At 50.9% G+C, this 24,269-nt stretch overlaps 2 protein-coding genes across 2 annotated transcripts in view; one reads left to right on the top strand and one right to left on the bottom strand.

The window, feature by feature from the left end:
* The first annotated feature begins 850 nt into the window (after positions 1 to 850).
* Positions 851 to 24,269, top strand: part of ANGEL1 (angel homolog 1) — a 55,908-nt gene continuing 32,489 nt past the window's right edge. The window contains exon 1 of the mRNA XM_059689549.1: positions 851 to 971. The gene's annotated coding sequence lies outside the window, so the exon portion shown is untranslated. The remainder of the gene's footprint in view (positions 972 to 24,269) is intronic.
* The window catches only part of LRRC74A (leucine rich repeat containing 74A), a 32,896-nt gene continuing 9,483 nt past the window's right edge, over positions 857 to 24,269 (bottom strand). The window contains exons 3-15 of the mRNA XM_059689599.1: positions 23,538 to 23,666; positions 20,709 to 20,881; positions 18,236 to 18,343; positions 16,926 to 17,022; positions 12,855 to 12,904; positions 12,446 to 12,527; positions 8,971 to 9,056; positions 8,314 to 8,508; positions 7,443 to 7,538; positions 4,636 to 4,782; positions 2,483 to 2,590; positions 2,252 to 2,334; positions 857 to 959 (exon numbers count right to left, since the gene is read on the bottom strand). Coding sequence (XP_059545582.1) covers positions 935 to 959; positions 2,252 to 2,334; positions 2,483 to 2,590; positions 4,636 to 4,782; positions 7,443 to 7,538; positions 8,314 to 8,508; positions 8,971 to 9,056; positions 12,446 to 12,527; positions 12,855 to 12,904; positions 16,926 to 17,022; positions 18,236 to 18,343; positions 20,709 to 20,881; positions 23,538 to 23,666 — 1,379 coding nt within the window. The 3' untranslated portion in view covers positions 857 to 934. The remainder of the gene's footprint in view (positions 960 to 2,251; positions 2,335 to 2,482; positions 2,591 to 4,635; positions 4,783 to 7,442; positions 7,539 to 8,313; positions 8,509 to 8,970; positions 9,057 to 12,445; positions 12,528 to 12,854; positions 12,905 to 16,925; positions 17,023 to 18,235; positions 18,344 to 20,708; positions 20,882 to 23,537; positions 23,667 to 24,269) is intronic.

Genomic DNA, 24,269 nt, shown 5'->3' on the forward strand with positions numbered 1-24,269 from the left:
CTGCTCTGAAGTGCCAGCTCCTGGACACCCCCGACTTCCCCAGCTTCCCCCCACTCGCCCGAAACAATTGCCAGGTGAATGTGTCTGTTCACGCCACAGGTATTTATTGAGCACCTACTATCTGCCAGGCACCATGCGGTGCTACAGGGATGTCAGAGACAGTCCCTGCCGTTCTTCATCCGCAAAGGTAACTATGAGGTTAACCAAGACCCTTTAAGTTACCACCCCCCGCCTCCCTTGCTCAGAGTATGCTGTACTTGGCTATTTTGCTCAGCTCCTCATGTGTCCCCAGTTTCCCAAAAAACGTGGAGTGGGAGGTCCCTACAACCAGTTGCAGCTGTCTCACTTCGCAGGTGGAACCATGAGGCTCCGAGGCCAGGTGGCCGGGTAGTGCCGGGCCTCACCGAGAAGCCAGGTCTCTCCGCCTCCCAGCCTGGCTTCTCTTCACGTGACCCCTCGGCATTTGCTCCTGAAGGCCCCTGTCCGCATCTCCTGGGCATCCGTTCCCTCTGCCATTGCTTCCCGCACCTCGAAATCTCTCCCCTCGACACAGTTCACAATTACTATGACCACACGACGTCTCTATGCATTGGCCTCCTCCCCACGGCTCTTTCCCTGCCGCCTAGCAACCCCACTGCATCCCCAGTGTGTCTTCCTGGTTCTTAAAGAGGCCCTCAAGGACACGCTCCCTAAAACCAGAGGGTGCTCCCCTGGGAAGGGTGCACCAGCAGCAGCCCAGTGACGCGGAGATCAAGCCAGACTTTATTGGCTCTCTCCCAGTCCTGGCGTCGGTGTTTGTCCACTGGAGTCTCAGCCAGCTCCCCTCCACCTCCTCCTCCTCCTCCTCCTCCTCCTCCTCCTCCTCCTCCTCGCCGCTGGCCGATTTGCCAGGACTTCTCTTTCACAGAAACTTCTTTCCAGGACAGACTTGTTGCTATGGCTTCACCACTTCCAAGACACTGGTTTGAAAGGTAATGGGATAATGTTGCGCCAATGCAGCCTCCCGGTTGACGGAGAGAACGTTCAGGCTCAGCTCCCAGCGAGACCACTGGGAACCCATCTCTCGGCTTGCCAGAGCACTGCACATGGGTGAGGTTCGGGGTGGGCACGGGGGAGGAGCAGAGAGCTGGGTCCCCTTGTTGGCCAGGGTTTGGCAGTAGATTGAAGTTTAGAATGTGCACACCCCACCCTGGCTGATGTGGTTAAGTGGTTAGAGCATTGGCCTGCATACCAAAGGCTCACAGGTTCGATTCCAGTCAAGGGCATGTACCTGGGTTCCAAGTTCAATGCCTGGCCCCAGTCGGGGTGGTGCAGGAGGCTGGCAACCAATTGAGGTGTCTCTCTCACATTGATGTTCTCTCTCTCTTTCTCTCTCCCTCCCTCGCTCCCTTCCACTCTCTCTAAAAATCAATGGAAAAATTATCTTTGGGTAAGGATGAACAATAACAGCAATAAGGAATGTGCACACCCTTTGGCCAGCAATCACACCAGGCCTGCACCACTGAGCGTGTGTCTGGGAATACATGTGTGCGAACACTGCATACAAAAGGACATTGGTGACAGTATCACCGTAGTCACAACACAGAAAATAAATGCCATCGTCACTAGCATGGGGTGCGTGGGAATTCAGGCACCTGTGCCTGTTTGGTGACTGGCAGAGGCTGGCACCTGGTCGGGACTCACGGGCGTCGGTTATCATTATTACTGTTGTCACAGCCCTTTCCTATCTCTTCAAGGCCTCCAGCCTGAGTCACAGCCTGCGTCACTCCCTAAGCCACAGCAGCATAGGACAGCCCGAAGTTCCCTTGCCTGGCTCACATGCCAGGGCATGGACCTGATGTCCCTCTGCCCTCTCCTCTATGATACCCCCCTCACCATGCCAGGGCCTAATCACTGCTCCCTGTCACCTCCTATCTGCTGTGTCCCCAGAATCAGGCTCGCAGCCTGCCGTGTGCAGTTGAGCCCGAAGCTTGGCCAAGGGAGCCAGCGGAAGATGAGAAGGAGGGTATCCAGGGCGCAGCCGTGGGAGGGGGCAAAGGCAGCCTGCTATGCAGGGGAGGCCAGACCTAACGCCATGCAGACGGGGTGGCCCCTGGAGCTCAGGGGTGCCTTCTAGAGCAGCGGTCGCCAACCTTTCGGACCTCACGGACCACCAATGGTCTGGGGCCCACCGGCTGGGGACTGCCGTTCTAGAGAGCCGAGGGCCCCTGGGACAGAGGCTGGCTGGGGCCCGCCGCCGGCCTGTGCTGACCTGAAGTTCACGTTGCCATTCTTGTCATCCAGCCGCTTGATCAGCTCCCTGATTTGGAACCGGTTTAGGGGGATCTTGTTTTGCTGAGGAGGTGGGTGGAACATGTGAGGTTAATGGAGCTCTCAGCTTACCTGCTCTCCAGCCCCCTACATACATGCATGTGCACACACATGCACATGCACACATGTGCAGGCACACACACAGTGCCCAGGGGCACAGGGATAAGCGCACCTGTATCATGGCTTTCAAGAACTCGCTCACAGGCATCTTCATCATCCCAGTGGGGGTCAAGCTCTTGAAGAAGTCCAGGACCTTGATCTTGTTCTGGTCGGCATAGCTCTGAGGGAGGGAGACACCAGGAGCGGATGCTTGCCCATGTAACATCTCTAACAACTCCCCCTCCCCGCCCAGACCCCGCAGGCCACGGGGGCGTGGGACGAGGCAGTCCCAGGAGCTCGAGTCTCCCGCATGTGCGTCATTTAAGACCAAGAGTCCTGTCTGCACAGGGCACCAAAGGAATGGGGCAGTGACTGTGTTCATGTGCATTATTTCGTTCTGAAGTTGCCTCTGCTAAGACTCGTGTACATGGTGCACTGTGGGCAGTGGGCGAGCTGGTGTTGGCTTAGAGTCCAGAAGCCAACCACAGCCACGCTGTGTGACGGGCAGGTCTGGTTCTCAGAATTCACTTAATTCTCATCATTTCACACAGGTGCTTACACTGTGTTAGAGTATTTTAAAAATAATGTTTAATTTAAAAAAATATTAGCCACTCACATTGTAAGGTGATTTTAGATTAGTAGAAAGAAGAAAATGAAAAAAAATAAGCCATAAATCCAATCCCACTATCCAGAGGTAACATCTTGATGTGTATCCTTTCACCTGTCTGTCTGTCTGTCTATCTATCTATCTATCTATCTATCTATCTATCTATCCATCTATCTACCATCCACCCCGCCACCCATCGTTTTTCTACTGTACATACTGGTTTATGAAATTCTCTGTGCCAATACACTATGAACACCCTTTCAATACCATTAAAATATTCTTTTGGGGTCCTTGTTTAGTATCTTTGCTCACCTGAATCCTTGATCATCAAGGCCCTTCCCAACCCTATCTCTGCCAGGAAGCATCCTTTTCTGTTTACCAACCCTACATACCCTCTAATCCGGGCTCTGATTATCTTTGCTGCTTTGCCACTTATTATCTATAATAATAAAAGCATAATAAGCTAATTAGACCAGACATCCTTCCGGACGTCCTTCCAGACGACCTTCCGGATGGAGCCGGGGCTGTGAGGGAAGCCGGTGCTGGCAGCCGGGGGAAGGAAGGCCTACTCTTGCACAAATTTCATGCATCGGGCCTCTAGTCTACCATCTGACCCTTTCTATTAGCAGTTACTGTATCTGTCCCATTTTCCAAACCCGCTTGTTGGCCCCTGAGGGAAAGGACTGCATCTCACGCTGCATGTGGGGCTTGGTCTTGACTAGATTCCTTCTCTGTGCTTTGGAAACAAGGGGCAGGCCCCCACTTTGCATCAGATAATGCCATTCCTGCTCTCTGGACATCCTGCTTCCCTTGCAAGACAGGTTTCCCCTCGGTGCCACCCGAGGTCCTCTGACCTAGAAAGATACTTGCTACCCCTTTGCCTTTTAGAACTTTGGGGTGACAGCCAGCGGTGGACAACCAGGCCTGGGGCTGGGTGCTGCTCTGAGGGGGTCAGACCTGAGGAGCTCTACTACCCCCAATGGCTCTAATAGTCTAATACCCCTAGTAGCTCGAGCAGGCTCTGATTTTTTATTTTCACGGTTACATCTGCCTCTTGTGATTGCCAGAGACGATCTAAGACTCAAGCCAGGTTACCACTAGATGTAAAGGCCTTGAGGGTCCCTCTTTCGCTGAAGCCACCATGTGGCTGTCCTGACCACAGGGGTCTTGGCGTTCTTACCAGCTGTTGGAAAGAGCCCACATTTACTGGGTGCTTATGATGTGCCAGGCGTCGTTCTAAACACTTCACGCACATTCTAGAATTTAATCTTCACAGCATCCCTGCGAGGGTGTGTGCTTTCGTTGTGCCCATTTTACAGGTGAAGAGATTGAGGCACAGAGAGCTTCAGTGGCCTGCCTTTGGCCCTACTACAGCCAGGGGAGGAGCCTGGCTGGTGGAGACCACCCTGTCCAACGCCCCTCCCACTTGAGCCAGCTCTCAGCTGCCCCCTCCTGCGGAGGGCTCCGGGAATCCACAGGGATAGTCCTCCTCTGAGGGTCCTTGTTGGAGAGGATTGTGCAGACGCCTTGGGGGGGGGGGGGAGACTGCGTAGCTGACTGGGGCAGAGGACAGTCTCTGCAGGGGGCCCTGTGGGGCTGAGAGGAAAGCAGGGGCTCACCTGGATCAGTTTCATGGGGTTCGGATACTGGATGATGGATTTCTTGGCAGAGAGGCCTTGGATTGCCTTGTAGACCACGTCCAGCTGGGGGTGGATGGCATACACCCCATCTAAGAATTTCACAAATTGCTCGGACACCATCACGTTCTGGGGCAGGGAGAGAGGGGACCCATCGTGGGGAGGGGGCCGCCACTGCGCCATCCTCCTGCCCAGACCAGTGTCCCACCCAAGCCAGCCAGAGGGCCGGCCGCGTCTCCTCCAGGTCATCCCGCCATGCAGCTCCTAGAGGGGGTGGTTCACGTTGTTTAGAGCTTGTGGTTTAACTCGTGCGATTCCCGGGTGATGGATCGGATGTTCTGTCTGTGCTGGGGGCTCACCACGCCGGGCCATCTAAACGCTCTCAGACTCTCAGACGGCAAGCCTAACCGTCTGCGTGCGGCCATGCGATGCAGCGATGGGGCTGCAGACGGGCCCATCCCTGTGCCAGTGCTGGTCTTCAGAGCAGATGCCCTGGAAGAGGACCCCTCATGCCCACCCCCTGGGCCCGGCTCAGCCCACACTGGGAACTCCCCGAAGGAAGTCCCCGAGACCCGGGGGTTACAGGCCGCAGGGGGAGGTGTGTTCCGTGAAATAGCGTTGGAGCAAACCTGGCCGCCCTGGGGGACATTAACCTGCTTCATTCCTCAGGGCTGGTTCTGAGCATCTCCTGCCTTTCAAAGACTTAAATCCATGCTTAAGGGCTGAAGACTTACTCTTTTTGTAGGTATTCTAGAGAAAGGTCTAGAAGCATCTACAGTGAAGGAATTCCAGCACCACAGAGTTATGGCAGCATAGGTGACGACAGGGAAGAGAAAGGCTAATTCAGACCTATTGGTTCTGGTAGGATTGTGGGGTTTTGTTTGTTTGTTTGTTTGTTTTAGTAAAGCAAGCTAGAATTTATTGACCACAGCAACCTCCCCCCCAAAAAAAACAAACAACAACAAAAACTCCCCCCCCAAAACCACTGAGGACAGTGAAACAAAGAAGGGCCTGGAAGAAGCTACAGGAGAGCCTAGGCGGGTCTGCTCGGCTCACCGGGAAGTCAGAGAAAAGGGGGCCTTGGAGACAAGTTCGGGGGGAGCCTGGATGAGCTGCCGCTGCCCATAGCTGCCCTGGTTGCAAGTCTCATGGGGTTCCTTGAGGTCCCTGGGGTTTAGGAGATGCGTGTCTGGGCGGGGGGGGGGGGGGGGGGCGGAGAGAGGGAAGGGAATGGCACAGGTGTGCTCCCTCCTGGGAGGCTTGTTTAGTGGCAAAGTGATCCGAGTTCATGGGCTATATGTCGTCTGGAGCCGAAACAGCACCATGTCTGACATTCCCTCAGACACACCAAGGCCGGGCCTGGCTCCATCCTCTCCAACCAGCTCTGTGGGAGGGAAAACCAAATATCCACAAAATCTGGACCCGTGGCTGGAACTCAGAGGCAGGGCGGAGTGGGCACAAGGTCAGAGCTGTGGGGTGAGGGTGGAGAGCGGGCCTCTGAGGAGAAAGGGGTGAGGGAACAGAGCCCAGGAGCCTGGGGCAGGAGGCAGGGGTGAGGAAAAGAGAAAGAGAGTAGGGATGTGTTGATAGTGTTTCATAATCTGTGGCAAACATAAACTTATCATTCAGTTCCAAGGAACTTGGGTTTAAATATTCATTGCAAGGCTATCATTGCAAGGCGTCAATGGCTTAGCAAAACGTATTTGTGTGGCATTAAAAAATGTCCCTCTGTGCCTTCTTAGAACTCTAGAGTAGGAGGCAGAAGCCCTGGCTTTCCTCCCTGCTGTGATTCTCACTTGCTGTGCGGTCCTAGGCAAGTGACCCAGCCTCTCTGTTTTAGTTTAATTATATGTAAAATGGGAAAATGAGGGAAAGTTCTTGTTATGGGTTGAATTATATTCCCATTATATATATATATACTAACCCTCGGTACCTGCGCATGTGACCGTATTTAGAAATAGGGTCTTTGAGTTAAGATGAGGTCCTTAGGGTGGACCTACTCTGATATCGCCAACAACCATCGGGTGTTAGGAGAGGGGCACAGAACAGATTCTCCCTCTAACCCTCAGATGGCGCCAACCCTGCCTTCTAGCTCCCACAATTGCGAGAGAATAGATTTCTATTGTTTAACCACCCCGCTCGCAGACCTTTGCTACAGCAGCTCTGGGACCCGCCTCCCGGAATAGGAGCCAATGAGCTGGCAGGTATAACATCACTTTGGGGGAAAAAAGAGTATAAAGTGATAGACGAGTGCAGGACACGGTTATTCTCAGCTACCACCTCTAGGATGATTCAGGCGGGAGAACCTGGCAGAGTGAAGTCACTTCCTCAGGCTTTCCCTGTCCACCAAGGGATTTCTTAACTGTAGCCTCAAACACTGCTCTGAGTAGAGTAGGCTACGTTATGAAATGAAAATGCAAGTCTGTCCACGCTCTATTACTCAGATGTTCAAAGCCCTGTGATTCTGGAGCCTTTCTGGGATGCGGGGCCATCCACCAGGACGGCTGACGGACGCTCTGCCCTGGGTCCTCCTGCCCTTTCCCGCCGTTTCTGCACCTGAGCTCGGCCTGCTCTCAGGTGTGCAGGGCCCTGGTCCAGGGCCGGGTAGATGATTTCTCACTCCCGGCCGCTGACTGACAGCTGCTCTATTGAAAGGACCGCTGGAGGCGGCAGAGTTGCGCCCCCAAAGGAGGGACCTTTGCAGGGAGCTTTGGTGTGAAGGCCTCTGAGGGGCGTGGCTATTGGCACCTGCGGACGCGGGTGCAAGCGACTACCATCTGATTACTCACGGAAATGTCAAGGTTTTCCATCTTGGATCTGGGGTTCTTCTTGATGGACATGATAAGTGACACAGCTCCCTCCATGTTCATAGGGTTCAGGAAAAGCTGTGGGAAGGGGGGTGACACAGGAAGAGGACGAGGCGGGGACAGGAGGGGCTTGCCCCGGGCCCGGCTCCCATTTCTTTCCATCAAATCGCAGTCTCTGTTCCACCCAGACGTCTCTGTAAGCACCTTCTCCCTGTCTTTTTGTCCGATCTTCCGCCCTCCCACCCACCTGGGGAATTGCTGCTCGAGCTACGCTCTGAGGCAGGAAGCAGTGAAGGCCAGGGGAGGACATCAGCCGGGGAAAGAGTCCTGCAGGCCCAGCATGGCCGTGAGCAAGGCCCTGGCAGGACCACGGAGATGAAAGGAGACCCCGAGGCCTTGGGAAGAGCAAGGGACAGCATGGGGTGAACTGAGGTTGGAGAAGCACACAGGGCCGAGAGACCTGGATTTGCACAGCAGGTGGCCACAGAAGGGGTCTAAGCCGCAGGGGAGTAGGTGTCGGGGGAGGTGGTGGAATCATTTATGCTCCAGAGCCTGCAGGAGACCCACATGGGAGGAAGGGAGACCAATTAGGGGATGACTACTGAGAGCAGCGGGGGATCCTGGGTTTGTAGCAGCGAGGCAGCCGAGAATATACGCACATGTGAAGCACCAGGCACATTTCACAGTGATTCTCCCGGGCAAAATCCAGCCCCATCACCCTGCTGCACCCATCCCCACACATGACACACGCACACCTACACACGATGCACTGATACATACCTGGATGCGCACCCATGGACGCACACACACAGACACACACGCAAAACGGCCCGTTCCCAGGTGAAGGCTCTACCTTCAGAGTTCGGAGGCACTCGTTGAACTCCAGTCCTTTGCTGAGTTTGATGATCCCTTCGTTGCTGATGTCATTGTTGCTGACATCGAGGTAGGCCAGGGAGCTGTTGGATTTGAGGACCTCCCCTAGGGCCGCAGCCCCCTCGTTCCCAAAGCCATTCATGGAGATATCTAGTGTCTTCAGGGTCACGTTGGACTCCAGGGAGGGGGAGAAGAGCACCGGTATCAAGGGGCATCTATCCCCGGTCGGCATCCAGGCTGGGGACTCAGTGGTCCCTGGAGAGAGGTCTCGGCCAGCTCACCCCCGACCTCCCAGCTGCACGCAGTCTCAACAATACATTCCTGTTGGGTTCTGGTCATTCCCACTCCATCATTAAACTGCTCCCTTGAAGTACTCCCAAAGATGCCACTAGGCCCTAGCAGGGTGGATTCTCCTGGACAGGATTTATGCTAAAGAATAACGTGCATCCAGGAATTGTGGGAGGGAGGCCAACAATGGGAAGAGCTCAGTATATCCGCATCAGCGGCGACCATGAGGAAGAGTTCAAGATGGGGGGCGGGGCGGGACCTCCCTCCCACGCCCACCCTCCCACCTTTACCCCGTCACCCTTCACCCCTCACCTCCCGGCTCAGCATACCATTCCCAGGGAGACCTTACCCGAAGACCGTTGCTCAAGGACACAGCTGCCCGTGAGCTTAAGTGATTCCAGCTCAGGTCCAGTGTCTGGAGCCCTACGTTGAGGGCTGGAGAGGGGGTGGGGGATCAATTTAGCATCCCCTGCTTTTCAGGGGACCCACTCTCAGGGTTGGCAGAGAGCGATGCCACTGGGAATAAGGAGAGCTCAGTGCTCATAAAAAGTAAAACGCAGAGGTAACATTTGTTCAGTGATTCATTTAAACACAACATCGTGAGATGATTTCCAATGCTGCCAACGATGACGTAAAATAATCCTACTCAGGTATTGCAGGTGGCAAGCACGTTAATACCATCTATTTGGCAAATATCATCTGGTCCCAAGTATTTTCCTATAAACGTGTGTGCACCCTGTCACACAGCGGAATCACCTCTGCGACTCCTCCCAAGGACAGGCTGTGAGAAGGGCGGCATGCTTGTAGCTGTTTGCCATGGCATCACTTTTACAAGTAAGGCTCGTGACTCAGAGGGGACGGGTCAAGTGCAGCATAAATATCCACCTGGTGGGATGGTGTGCATTAAAGTAGAGGGAGACAGCCTGGAAAACAGGAGCCGTGTTCACAGAGGGAGGTTGTGATCGCATGGAGCACATCCTGCGATGTCGTTCACATGGAGACCTGCAGGGGGCAGTGGTGGGTCCAGACTTTCTATTTCTTTCGGCTTTAGGGACACAACCCCTTGGAAGTAGCGAGGCATCAGGCTTGTCTAGATGCCAGGTTTGCATGGAACTTGCACTAGTTTTCTAAAGCTTAGAGATTATTTTGTTTAAATGCTATAGGGTGTCCCAAAATTCACGCAAGATTTGAATTTTGCGTGAGCGTTAACAACAACAAAAAATAAAAGCCTAATTTTACTTGGTTTATTGAATCAGATTCTAATATCTGTTGCCCTTTGATTTCAATCCCTTCAATTTGATAAGCATTTCCAAGTACCAACTATGGCCCAGGAGCAGGGACAATGAAGACCAATGAAGACCACGGCTTTGCGTATGTGCCAGCAAAGCCGTGGAGGCCATTTACCTGATGTGCTAGTCCATACATAACCCTATACTGTATACTTTATGAATCAATAAAAATTTTACAATTTTTAATTATAAACCTGTGTTTTCTATCAAAATTACTTCTTGTGTGAATTTTGGGACACCCTATCCATGGGGTTGGGAAAACATCCTATTTAAACACCTGATCATTGTTAGTTTTGTTTGGGACGAGGTGAGGTAGAGGCGAGTGTAGATAGAGTTGAGTACATGGGCATCACTCTGATTCCTGAGTCACACCCTTGTCCCATGGTTTTAAATACATCTACATGCCTTTGGATCCCAAATGTATTTGTCCAGCCCCAACCACGCTCTAAACTCACATAGCAAACTGCCTACCTGATGTCTCCATTACAAACATTATGTGGCCCGAATGGAAATCTCGCCTCCTAACTCCTGCTCTTCTAGCCCTGTGACCCCCTGAGTTTTCCCCATTTGGGTAAATGACACCCATTCAAACCAGTATCTGAAACAAAATAATCACGAGTCTATCTTTTTCTTTCCCTCATTCTTCAGGTCAACAAGTCCTTTTGGCTTTGCTGCCAAAATATACTCTGACTCCATCCCCTCTCCATCGCCTGCTCCCTTAGCCCAGGCATCATCCTCGGGCCTCCTCGTTGGCCTCCCTCCTCCCATTCTTGTTCTCCTCAGTTGCCTTCAACAGAAGTTCTAAAACTGCAAATCAAACTGCATCATTCCCCACATTCACATCCTTCACCGACTTCTCATCGCAGGAGAATAAAGTCCAGACTTCGTGCATGTCCAAGTCCCACAAGTGGCTGCAGGCCACCTCGATGACCTCTTGTCCTTCCATTCTCCTCCACTGTCCACTCTGCTCCAGCCACCCTGTCCCCTTCCCCCCGCCCATGGTCCTCGAATATGCCATGCTCTGTTCTTTCTGCCCGGAATGCTGAGCTTCTAGAACCTAGCACGGCTGTTTCTTATTTATCACATTTAGGCTTCAACAGAAATCCACCTTCCCTGTGGGCCTTTCTCTCATCACCCCACCTCCACCCCCACACTAAGTGCCCTCCCCCGTCTACTCCTTTCCCCAGGGATGAACATTTAGGAGCTATTATTTTTTTCTTTTATAACAAGTTTGCAATGAAACTCCTTAGACATCTGTGTGTGTGTGTGTGTGTGTGTGTGTGTGTGTGTGTGTGTGTGTGTGAGAGAGAGAGAGAGAGAGAGAGAGAGAGAGAGAGAGAGAGAGCGCTCTGAGACATGGAGAAGTGAATTGCTGCATCCTAGAATATACACATTTTCAATTTACTAAGTACTGTCAAATTGCTCTCCAAAGTGCCTTTACCTGGCAGCTTCTGAGGGTTATTTATCCCTGTGTTCACTGCACTGTGAATTCTCTGACTTGAACATTTTGTAGCTTTGAAAGATGACAAGGGGGAATCTTTTTGTTGTTCTATTAATGGCATTTCTCTAATTATCAAAGAGGTTGGGCATTTGGCTTTGATTTTTCATTGTCCATATGTCTTGACCACTGTTTATTTTTAAATTTTTATTTTTATTGATTTCAGAGAGGAAGGGAGAGGGAGAGAGAAACATCGATGATGAGAGAGAATCATTGATCAGCTGCCTCCTGCACGCCCTCTATTGGCGATTGAGCCTGCAACCCAGGCATGTGCCCTGACCGGGAATGGAACCGTGACCTCCTGGTTCATAGGTTGACACTCAACCACTGAGCCACACTGGCCGGGCCTGACACTGTTTTTTTTTGTTTGTTTGTTTGTTTGTTTTTGGAGTGTTTATCATCATCCAATTGACCTGTAGGATCTTTTATCAACATTTTGAACACTAACCTTTAATATTCTACAAATGCTGCAAATATCTACTTCTGACTATTACTTGTCTTGTAACATTGCCCACAATGTCTTTGATCATCCCCCGTTTTAAACCTATTGTTAAATATACAGATAATTTTTGTTATGGTTTATAGTCACTGTGCCTATGTAATAGGCGTTAACCTCTCTGAGGTCAGCAAACTCTTTCTCTAGATCAGTGGTTCTCAACCTTCTGGCCCTTTAAATACAGTTCCTCATGTTGTGACCCAACCATAAAATTATTTTCGTTGCTACTTCATCACTGTAATGTTGCTACTGTTATGAATCGTAATGTAAATATCTGATATGCAGGATGGTCTTAGGCGACCCCTGTGAAAGGGTCGTTCGACCGCCAAAGGGGTTGCGACCCACAGGTTGAGAACCGCTGCTCTAGATGTTCTCCTAATCATGTTAAAGTTTTACTTCCCACATTTACAATGTATTTTGGGTGTGGCCTCTTCTACAATGAGAACACTCAATAGCGAAAACAGCAGGAGATGCAGCTCTGACAAGAGATTGTTTGCCAGGTCCCTCTCCTTTGCCAGCCCCTCCCTCCGTGGGGACTCACCCAGCATGCTTCCCAGGAACTCCCCGTCCTTGTCAGAGAATTCGTTGTGGCTGAGATCCATTTCCTTAATTCTGTAATTGGCCTGGGGAAAAAGCAGTGGACGGAGAGGTACTGTGGGGCTTCCATGGGACTGCAAATGCCTCCCGTATCCTAGGTCAGTGGGATGGGGGCTCCCACATACCCAGAACGAGGGGGACTAGGGTTCTTACACTGAAGACAATTGATGACACCAAAAACAGTCCTACCACCTGCTGTGGCTTTGGCCAGGATGGGCAGAGTCCAAACATTCCCCAGCGCCCTATACCATGCATTTCTCTAGACCCAGAGGCTCCCCAGCCCCCCCACCCCCCACCAGGCCTCCAGGGACATCTCCCACCTGGCTCAGCGGTACCCACCCCCTGCTTCTTACCGACAGGGCCTGGCAGAGCAGCTCTGCAGATTGGTCCTTGAACTTATTTCCTGGCAGGAAGGAGGGCATGATCAGTGCTCTCCAGGCAGGGCTCCCTTGCCCCCCACAGCCTAGCTCTGCCAGTCTCTTCCCCTCGGAACAATCAGATGCAGAAAAAGGGGCAAGCACTCAAAGCAAAAATATGGACACAGAAGAAAACAGGAGGAAAAGGGAAACCATTTACCATCCCGTTTGGCATTCTCTTCTTGCTCTGCTGTGACTGTCAGGGGAGTTCCAGGAGCAGGAACACTATACCCTGTGCATTGCTGGCAGCATCAACCCTTAGCCTAGTGCCTAAAGTCTGTAACAGTATAAAACATGCCACGATAGCCCAGCCGGCATGGCTCAGTGGTTGAACATTGACCTATGAGCCAAGAGGCCACATGCCCAGATTGCAGGCTGGATCCCCAGTGTGGGGCGTGCAGGAGGCAGCCGATCAATGATTCTCTCTCATCATTGATGTTTCTATCTCTCTCTCCCTCTCCCTTCCTCTTTGAAATCAATAAAAAATGCTGATATAGTCTAAGCAGCAGAGACATGCCGGAAGGGGACGAGTGGGGCACTTGCCTTTGTGTGCAAAATCTAAAGGGCACTGAAAGGCTCAGTAATCTCAATGAATAATATTTTAACATTTAAAAGAGTCCCAAACCAATGCAGAAGCATCCTATATAATAAAAGGGTAATATGCAAATGGACCGAATGGCAGAACGAAAGTCACTATGACGCGCACAGACAACCAGGGGGCAGATACTCAATGCAGGAGCTACCCCCAGCCCGCAGGCCCCGATTGCCTGATCAGGGCCTGCCAGCCAACCTCTCAGTCCCTTCCCTCTGGCTGGCAGGCTCTGATTGCCTGATGGTGGATGGAGAACCGGGGGTGGGTAGCAGTGGGGTGGGGGGGGGGGCGACTGCCAGCAGCCAGGGAAGATGGCCCTGATCTCAGGCCAGGCCTAGGGACCATACCTGCACACAAATTTTGTGCACCGGGCCTCTAGTCTATGATAAACAAAATTTTTAAATGTTAAATAAGGCAGGACCTGACCCTGCACTTGTAGAGCCAAGCCTCACTCATCTTGCCTCACTCTGTCCCTTTTTTTAAATTTTATTATTTTATTTTATAAGACTCCATTGGCTTTATTATTTTTGTAATATAATTCTTTAGAGTTGAAAGTATTATATATGTCTCCCTTTTCCCCCCATTCACCTCCCCACAGCCTGCCTCCACCCCAGGACCTCACTGGCCCCTTGTCTGTGTCCATGGGTCATGCATTTATGCATACAAGGTCCTTAGTTGATTACCTCCTCTCCTCCCCACCCTTCTCTCCGAGATTGTTCCTTTTGTAGTGTGTTTCTTTATTTAAAGGGTTGATATTTTATTTAATCTCAGACTATTTTTGTATTGACTTTGACTTTAAAAAATATTGCATCAAGATGTTATTGACTTAGTTGCTGAGCTTTTTGATGCCCCTTAAATTGTGTGACTGAGGCGAATGCCTCCCTTACTTTGCTCTAGCCCCTGCCCTGCTAAGCAATCTAAAAGATTTCTGGGGAATAAATGGCTTATACCCAAATTTCTTCTTTGAACTTTTGTATCTCTAGCACCTAAACCAGTGATGGTGAACCTATGACACGTGTGTCAGAGGTGACACGAAAACTCATTTTTTTGGTTGATTTTTCTTTGTAAAATGGCATTTAAATATATAAAATAAATATCAAAAATATAAGTCTTTGTTTTACTATGGTTGCAAATATCAAAAAATTTCTATATGTGACACGGCACCAGAGTTAAGTTAGGGTTTTTCAAAATGCTGACACGCCAAGCTCAAAAGGTTCGCCATCACTGACCTAAACTGTGCCTGGCACATAAATGCTTCCTGACCGACTGACTTTATGAATGCACAAATGAATATACCTACTGAAATACAAATATTTCTTTGGCTGTGCAATAAAATGACAAAACAAGCTAGTCAATGTATAAAATCAGGTAATTTTATAACTCAGCAATTCAAGGAACACATCAGCTATAATTTGTTCAAATATTGTTGCTCACCTGTTCTTCTGGAACGCTGATTAGCTATTATAGTGAGTCTATTCTTCCTTTTATATTCTTTTATCTTTCATATTCTCTATCTCTTTATCTTCTGTACTGCAATGATAGGTAAAATATCCTTTTATCTGTCTTCCAGGTCACTAATTTTATTCACCCCATAGCTACTTTGCTGTTGAATTTATCCACTGAGTCTTTAATTTCAATAACTATATTTATCCATTGAGTCTTTAATTTCAATAACTCTTTTTAAAAATATATATTTTATTGACTTTTTTACAGAGAGGAAGGGAGAGGGATAGAAAGTTAGAAACATCTATGAGAGAGAAACATCAATCAGCTGCCTCCTGCACATCTCCCACTGGGGATGTGCTTGCAACCAAGGTACATGCCCTTGACTGGAATCCAACCTGGGACCCTTCAGTCCGCAGGCTGATGCTCTATCCACTGAGCCAAACCGGTTAGGGCTCAATAACTCTTATTTCTAGAAGTTCTATTTTGGGGGAGATCTTTAAAAAAAAACAACGGTGAGCCCTAGCCGGTTTGGCTCAGTGGATAGAGCATCAGCCTGCGGACTGAAGGGTCCCAGGTTTGATTCCAGTCAGGGGTATGTACCTTGGCTGTAGGCACATCCCCAGTAGGGGGTATGCAGGAGGCAGCTGATTGATGTTTCTCATCGATGTTTCTAACTCTCTATCTCTCTCCCTTCCTCTCTGTAAAAAAATCAATAAAATATATATTTTTAAAAAAACAGTGATTTGTTCTTGCATTTTTGGGGTTTTCTTAATCATAATAAACACTAGAGGCCCAGTGCACAAAATTCTTGCACGGGGGTGGTGGTGAGGGGAGCAGCTTCCGCCTGGCCTGCAATGACAGCAGCGTCCCTCGCCCTGGCCTCTGGCGTGAGGCTCCTCCCCTCCCTCTGTGCGGCTGAGGCACAGATGTTGGGCTTGCGTTGCCAGGGTGACGCTGCCAGCGTCCCGCCCCAGCCACTATGGGCACCGCCATCTTTGTTGCGGAGTGATGGTTAATTTGCATATTACTCTTTTATTAGATAGGATAGTTTATATTTGGGTGCAAGATATCTGCTTGCAGTTTCACTTAATTAATAATGCTGCTATTATTTTCGAGGATAAATCATATGGTAACTCAGTGTATAGTGTATATCTGATCATTATATTTCTCAAGTTCTTGAGAGTCCGATGCTGCCACTTGATAACTCTCATGGTGTTTTGTTTCTTGTTTTACAATTTGGGACTGTGAACGCATCTTTGGGAAAGCTTTATCTGTGGGAATACCAGGCGATAAGGAGTATGGGTCAAGAGGTTGCTCTTCCAAAGAGGTTTTATGTTTGTTTCTGTTGCATGCTTCAGGGTATTACCAGCAGAGGATCACTTTGTATGTTAATTTCTTGCCTTAGGGATTCCAGGACCCTGCAAGTGGTATAAATTCAAACCACAAATCTGAGGACAGTTCTGTAAATCCTAGAATTCTCAATTGGCTTTTTGTTTTCTGTGAGACAGATGCTAAACTAATTAAAAACAGGGGGTCAGGTAGTAACAAATGCCATTAAGGAAAACCAAGCAGGGAAATGGATAGAAAGTGGGAAGAGAGAGGGGCTGCTTTGAGGCAAGGCATCAGAGTCATCCCCCAAGGAGATGACATCTGAGCGGATGAAGCAAGAGAGCGCGAGTCATGGAGAGACGTCTGGGGGAGGAGATTTTAAAGCAGAGGAAGGAATGTTGCAAAGTGAATCAGAAGTATATGGTCCAGGAAAGCCAGGAAGCCAGTGTGGCCATGGACAGGGGGCAAGGGTGGCTGGAGGGGTTTGGCAGGGTGCAGATACAGGGTTCTGGTCTCTACAATCAGAAGGGCCAGGGCCAGTTCAGCTCAACTTTGATTCCCGCTGCCTTTCACCTTCTTCCTTTCTCCTTTCCTTCCCCAATGTCCCCCCCTTCTCCCCTCTTCCTTTTCCCTGGGCACACCTGATAGCTGAAGGCTCAAGAGTGAAGAGGAATTTTTCTGGAGAAACTCTGCGATGACTTTGGCCCCCTCAAAACCAAGAGCATTGTCGGAAATATTCTAAAACACAAGAAAACAGTCGTGTATGTACACACCCCAATAAAGGGCCCTCATTAACAAATGATGTCCGAGGGGGGCTGACCGGAGACCTACGCTAAGGGAGTCGGTTCTCGGTGGGGAGAGGGGGCTGGGGTGAAAGGATGGGAAGGATCAGTGTGGTCCTGAGGAGAGAAGAACAATAGGAGGCTGGCTTTTCTGTTGCCTCACTGTGAGGCCCGGAGCTGGTCTTAGTTTCTGAACTTAGCTTCAATCATGCCCCACCTCCCCAGCTGAGCTCTAGTACTTTAGATGGCACATGGCAACTTTTTGAAAACCCAAGTCAGCTATATTTGAAGAGTTTGGCATAAAATAATTGAGAAAAAAATGAGATTAGAGTAAATAATCACTTGCCAATTCATTCACTGATTCATGAAGCATGAATCGCTGTACTGGGAAGAGGTGGGGAGATAAATGGATATAGTCCTTGCCCTAGCTGGTTTGGCTAAAGGGTAGAGCATCGGCCTGTGGACCAGAAGGTCGAGGGTTTGATTCCGGTCAAGGGCACATGCATGGGTTGCGGGCTTGATCCTCAGCAGAGGGTATGCAGGAGGCAGCTGATCAATGATTCTCTCTCATCATTGATGTTTCTATCTAACTCTCCCTCTCCATTCCTCTCTGAAGTCAAAAAAATTTAAACAAAATATGGTCATAGTCCTTTCATGCTAGTGGGAGGGATTTTATATGTATTAGCCATTATTATCTTAATTTTTGCATTTTTTTATTGTGGTAAAATAGATATAACACAATGTTCGGCATCATAACCATTTTTCGGTGTACAGTTCAGTGGTCTTTAGTATATTCATATTGTGTGACCATCACCATTATCTATCTCCAGGCACATTGTATTTTATGAAATTATTTCATGTCTTTTTTTAAAAAAAATTTTACTCTAAGGCAACTACACAGAAGTGAGTTCGTCTATTTAGGGGTTTATGAGGTCCAAATAGAAATGGTTTCTTAGGGTTTCCTACAGCCACCAGGAGCACAGGTCCCCCTGGCCAGCCTCTGAGGTGTGACCCTCCTCTGAGAAGTCACTTCTACAGGAGAGGGGCCCCCAGATGCATTGCAGAAAGCCCGGAGGCTGGCCTGGGCTCGGGCAGGGGCCTTGGCTTGTCTCCAGGGGGCTCTGGGGCCCAGGGTGTGGTGGTGGGAGCCAGCAGAGCAGGCACAGTACCAGCTCCTGGAGGTAGTAGTTCTCTTGTAGCATCTCCACCAGGCTCAGGATGCCGTCCTCCATGATACTGTTGTCTGCCAGCTCCAGGGTGATCAGAGTCGTGTTGGACTTCAGCCACGAGGGGTGCGGGGGAAAGACAGAGGTGGTTGGTGACGGAGGCAGGTCCCTGACTTTGCCCAGAACCTCCCAGCCATGCCAAAGGGTATGGAGATGCAGGCCAACAGTTTTGGAGGAGTAGGCAGGAACCGGAGAATGGGGCAGGAGATGAGCCATCCCACCGAGGCTAGGACAGTACAGGTGGGCAAAGTGGTTTACAGTTGTGAGCACTCGAAACAGTTTGTTCTTGTTATTTATTAACGATTGGCTCATTTATTTCTATTACAACTGTCAACCTACTTTTGTCCACCCCTGCATGCTGATATTTTATATTTACATTTTAGATGCATATTTTCTAGGGCAATATGCTTATCCTGGGCCCCTTGACCCAAAGGGGCTCCACGGGGGAATTTGTAAGAGGAACATGAAAACAAAGCCCTGGAAAGTAAGAGGTCCAAGGATGAGCAGAACCCATTTTAATTACTTACTTAGCTTCGATGAAGGAGAACTTGATACATATAATACGAATATTTTAGCACAAGGCCTGAAGCAGGAAGCATTGCAGTGCCTGCTGCCTTGAGAAGCCTTTCTCGCAGGGTAGGCTCTGGGCACAGCTGGTACCCTCTTGTAGTTAGGACCCTGCCTCGGGCTATTTGGAAGGAGTTGGACTTAAATAAATATCTAGATCCAAGCTAGTCTGCATCCCCACATGGAGGAAATGACTGGCATTGAAGCCTGAGGGATGGGGTTGGCGCTGACTGGCACTGTATTCCTCCCTTCCCCTCGTGTGCCCGGTGCAGAAAACCACAGAGAGCAGACACATCTCTGGACGTGCGCATGTTCAAAGCAGGCCAGGCAGTGAGAGAAGCAGCAGGCGGCAAGGAGCTCTAGCTTCAGCCAAAGGGAGAAGGTGCTGGAGTGAGGGACGGTCTAGCACATTGTTACAAGGAGGGACAGTCCACGCAGGGCCTTCCTGCAATGTCTGTGGTCCCAGCTCTCTGGGAGGGGAAGAATTCCTTCGTGCTCAAGGTCAAGGGAGATGGCTCAGGTGGCTTCCCAGTCTAGGTATCATCTAGCAGTGTCCAGAAACAGGTTAAAGGACCGCTTCCAGAGTCACCCTGGGACTAGCACAGCGTGTGCTACAGCCGGCAGCCGGATCCCAAGTCCATCCACAGTCATCCCACCCTCTGTGCTGAGTGTTGGGGGAACAAGACGAGCAGAGAACATCGCTGCTCTCCAGGGCACCGAGTGCAAGGGCATAGGGCCAGGCGGTTGGGGAATAGAAGAGAAGCAGTGTGAAATAGGACCCTTCCTAGCGGGATGCCTTTGATCTACACCAGGCAAATCCAACATGCGAAAAGTGAAACAGCACAAAAGATAAATAAAACTTGAGTCCACCGGAATGTCACAGTAATTGTCAAGTGAGTGATACAGAGAATCAAGGAAGACAAAACTCCCCCCAAACAGGAACTACTGTCTCTGAGAAACACATGGCCCGAGTCCCGAGAGGATTTCATTATTATCCTCTGCCCCCCCACCCCCCCACCCCCCACCCCCGCCATGAAGCTCAGGAGGTTATGGTGCATTCCTAACACGACATGAATCAGTCTTTTAATGCTCAATAAATTTCAAGATGGCTTTGTTCTCTCTCTGCTCTTCCCTGTCTTTCCGCCCCCTCCCCAGAAAGCAGCACAACCTCACATTTTATGTAACTTCTTAGTGGGCATGAGCTAAATGCAAATGTTCTTGCATTTCCAAAGACGAGCGAGTGCTTTTTCTTTTATTAATCGAACTGCCCTTTACTGTCCTAAGTGAACAAATAGTGTGGTGCTCACGTACGGCTGTTACATTCTCTGATTTCCTGGGACGGGAATCAGCTCCGTACATAATCAGTTAGGATTATAGAGAGCTATGATGAATTCAAGGGCAAGCGCTTGTTCGCCCATGCCAAGCCCGGAGAGAACACTATTCCTATGGGAAAACCTGACCCACTCTGCGGTGTGAGCCTTAAGGCAGACCCTGAATGGAATGGCTCAGGAGTGAACCCACTTATAGCAAAGGTGAGCTCTGGGATTGAGACCCAGGCTGACCTTGTGTACCATGCTCTCGAATTAGCACCCAGCCGGCCACTTTTCCAGGCTGGTGCCTTTGTTTCCCGAAGAGGAAAGAGCACAAACTTCCAAGGCCCAGGTCTCTAGCAGCCTCCTTCCCAGGACCTATTGGGGAGTCCCTGACTGTTGGGAAAATGGGCAGTCCAGCCGAGCCTATGGCAGGGTGGGCATCCCAGATGCAATTTAGGGTCCCATCACCCTGTCAACGTCCCCCCCCTTCGCCCCCACCTCTGCCAGGCTTCATGTGCCTCCACGGGCATGCTCACCACCAGGGCGATCGCAATGGCCTTAGTACCGTGGGGGCCCAGCCCGTGGTGGTTGAGGTTCATGTAGGACTCCTCCATGTTCCGGATGAAGTAGGAGACAGGCACTACGCCCACCAGTTTGCAGGCCTCCATGTACAGCTCCTTTTGCCCGGTGGTGAAATATTTCTCAGTATCTGCAGAAAAAGACATGAATTCTCTTCTGCGTTTGCCTTATCTCCTCTGACACCAGGCCATGTTCCTTTCTGATCTGTCCCTTGGGTGTCAGTTAAGAGGGCAGCTCCAATTGGGAAGTCAGCCAGCAGTGGGAGGGAGACTCACGTCCAGAAAGCCTCAAATGGGCGTCTCCCTTGGGGATGACACAAGCCCCTGGGGTTAGGCCCCAGGCTCCCCTAGGAGGAGGAGCCCCACACAGGCTTCCTGGCTTGGCCGTGTCCAGGAACTGATCACCCAGGGTGCATGAAGCCCTAGTCTCCCCTTGGGGCAGCTCTGAAAAGCCAGGTGAGAAGCTGGCGACCTGTGATAGTTGAAGGAGTCTCCATTTCCCTTTTAGTTTTGCTACCACTGTTAGGATGTGAGCCATAACCAGCATTACTGATGACTTAGAGAAGTACCAACTTAAAAACCCCACGTAGGGCCCAGTAGGCTTCCCACAGGGGCAAATCAAGGCAAGATGGAGAGACCCCCAAACCATCCAGAAACAAGGAAACTTGCATGTGAGCCGGCTTTCCTCTTTCGTAGACTTGCATGTCATGTTTTTCTCTAAAAAGATCTGGGATCCCTACTTTCCCAATGACAAAGCTAGCCCAGATTACACACAGTGCTCAAGCCAGCTGACAGACGAGGCCTTCACATCTCCATTCCAACCTCCTGGAGCCTTTGTCTGTAGGCTGAGACAGCCTGGCCCGTGGGCAGCGGGCAGTGGGCAGTGGGCCTGCCTGGATGCCGATGTCCCACTGGCAAGATGTCCCAGGCCAGCTGGGGTCTAAGCCTGTGTCTGTTTTTTCTTCGGATCCCAGGGCCTTTGGCCAAGCCACCCCAAACGTGTCTAAGGCGGACAGAGAGAGCTTGGTTGGTGATCGGACAACAGCTTGACAAGGAAGGTGCTTTTGCAGGCACAGCTTCACACTGGCCTTCCCTCTGTGATGGTTATAGAGCAGGGTTTCTCAACCTGGGCACTACTGACCGACCGACCGACACTCAGTGTTGGGCGTTCCCCGCTGTGAGGGGCTGTCGTGTGCAGTGCAGGAGATATAGCAGAATCCCTGGCCAGTAGCATCCCCCAGCCCAGTTTGCCAAGTATTTCCTGGGGTGCAAAGTCACCTCTGAGGGAGAACCATGCTTGCTGCATAGGAGAAACAGCATGAGGTGGCTGAGCAACTTCTGCTCCCTTCTCTCCCTCTTTTGCTGCCTCACACCAGCTTATATTCCCACGGGCTCCTGTCTCAGGCCGTCCCAGGAAGCCCTCCCTGCCCCGGTCCCAGCTTCTCAGCCCCAGCTGCAGGGGCACCAGGAGTGAAGCCACTCTCAGCACAGAGCTGGCACCAAATGTAATCATTAGGGGTTCTCCATTGCCAAAGCAGCATAGGGAACTCCCAGCTGTGTCCCTGGCACTGATTCTGCTCTGATTCTGCTGACCCCTTCCAGCTGTATTCACTGTGGTTGTATTGTAGGGGCAGCTTGCAACGCTATTACCACTTGCAGGGGGTGGGGGTGAGGAGAGGAATGAGTAGAAGCAGGGGTTCCGCATTTTCCAACCGTGAAACATTCAGTGTTGAAAGCAACATTCACAACGGACTTGAAGTGGAAAAGTAGAAAAAAAGAGCAACAACCTATACATAAATTTAAAAAAATAAAGAAAAGGAAAAAAGAATAAAGAAAGAAAGAAAGAAAGAAAGAGAGAGAGAGAGAGAGAGAGAGAGAGAGAGAGAGAGAGAAGAAAACAGAGCCACAAGGTGCCCAGGGGGGCAGGGAGCAGGTCTGTGCGGGGTGAACAGTATGTTGACCTTGGCAGGGGTTAGGAACTGACTGTATAGAGGAATTTGGCAGAACAGCCTCGCCTGTGTTTCTACCGCCTCTGATCACCGCCCCCCACCCAGCCGCCAGGACACAGGAGAGAAAGGGCCCCTGGGCCGGCCTCAGCTGGGAGGTGTGAGGCTGGCCTAGCAGGAGGGGCTGGCATTGTTCTTGCTTCCCGTGTGCTCTTTGTGGCACTTCCCCTGTTGGGAAGACTGGGAGGAAGAGGAAGAGGAAGAGGAAGAGGAAGAGGAAGAGGAAGAGGAAGAGGAAGAGGAAGGTGGAGGGGCTGTTGGCAGTAACAGAGTCTTTGCTGCAGCTGAGACAGTCCCCCACCCTCACCCCCAGGGCCATGCACTTGGATTTGTCCGGGGCTCTCCCGCAGGGGAACACAAACTCCAGTGTGAGGAGAGGAACGTCACCAGGAGGCAGGTCGGGCCACAAACACGCCAGTGGTCCCTGGGATACAGAATGCTGGAGGCAGATTGGCAGGGTGGGGTGAACCTGGCGTCAGCAAGCCTTGGTAAGCTCTCGGTGGCCTTGGGCAACTCACACAATCGCTTTAAGCCTCAGTTTCCTCCTCGGTCAAGGCAGGTAATATAATGCCTCCCTCCTGGGGCTGTGGCGAAGGTGACACAGGATGCCACGTGTGGAAACATTTGGGACGCCAGAAATCCCCGCTCACTGACTGGTCCAGCATTCAACAAGCTGATGTGCCCACGCGGCTCACCCGCCAGGCCCCACGCCTGGGGCAGAGCCATGGCCAACTGGGGAAGCCAGGTCTGTCCCCCCACCCCTCCGAAAGCCCACTTTCACCTTCGATCTCGAGGTCTGTTTCTGAACTCTCCCGGGTGGGTTTCCCTTTATCCGAGGCCGGGGCGGTTTCAGCCTCACAGTAGAGGGTTTCATCACTGCTATGTGGTGTTGCCTGGGTTCCAGTCTCCTCTAGAAGAAAAACGCATCCCCGTGATGTTGGAAATGAAACCCGCTAGCCTTTCATGTGGAGCCACTTCCACTTCCCTCCACCTCGGTTTCCTCCTCTGTCTCCCAGGTCCGGGCTGCAGCCTTTGTCCCCCAGCTGCATGTGGCTCCAGACACCAAGGACTCCATTCTGCAAGCCCTTCCTCCCCAGCACTGCTGCCCCCAGCGTCTGTGGGGTCGCATGCTACCCCTCCTCGTGTTCTCTGGAGACTTGCTGATCTATTCCCCGCTTTGGGCCTGACTTGGACATTGGCTTCTTGCTCCCTCTTCTCTTTCTTACTGGTTTGGGTGGGATTCAGAGTTGCTTTACTCTGAATGATGGTGAAGGCCACGGGCAGGGCAGGCGACTCGGTCAAAGGTAAAATAAACCGGAACAGGAGCGTCTCAGGAATCGAGAGGGATAACTGGATTCCTAAGAATTTGACCTAGCTTCTCCTCCTTCCAACCCTACATCTATTTTATGACCACGAAGAAGGCAGGGCTTGTCCTGAGCTTCCCTTGCTTGCTAGACATGGATTTTCTGCCACTGGGCCAGTGATCGGGGACCAGATGAGGGTTCCTGACAGC

This window comes from Myotis daubentonii, chromosome 1, assembly GCF_963259705.1.
Source record: "Myotis daubentonii chromosome 1, mMyoDau2.1, whole genome shotgun sequence".
NCBI lineage: Eukaryota > Metazoa > Chordata > Mammalia > Chiroptera > Vespertilionidae > Myotis > Myotis daubentonii.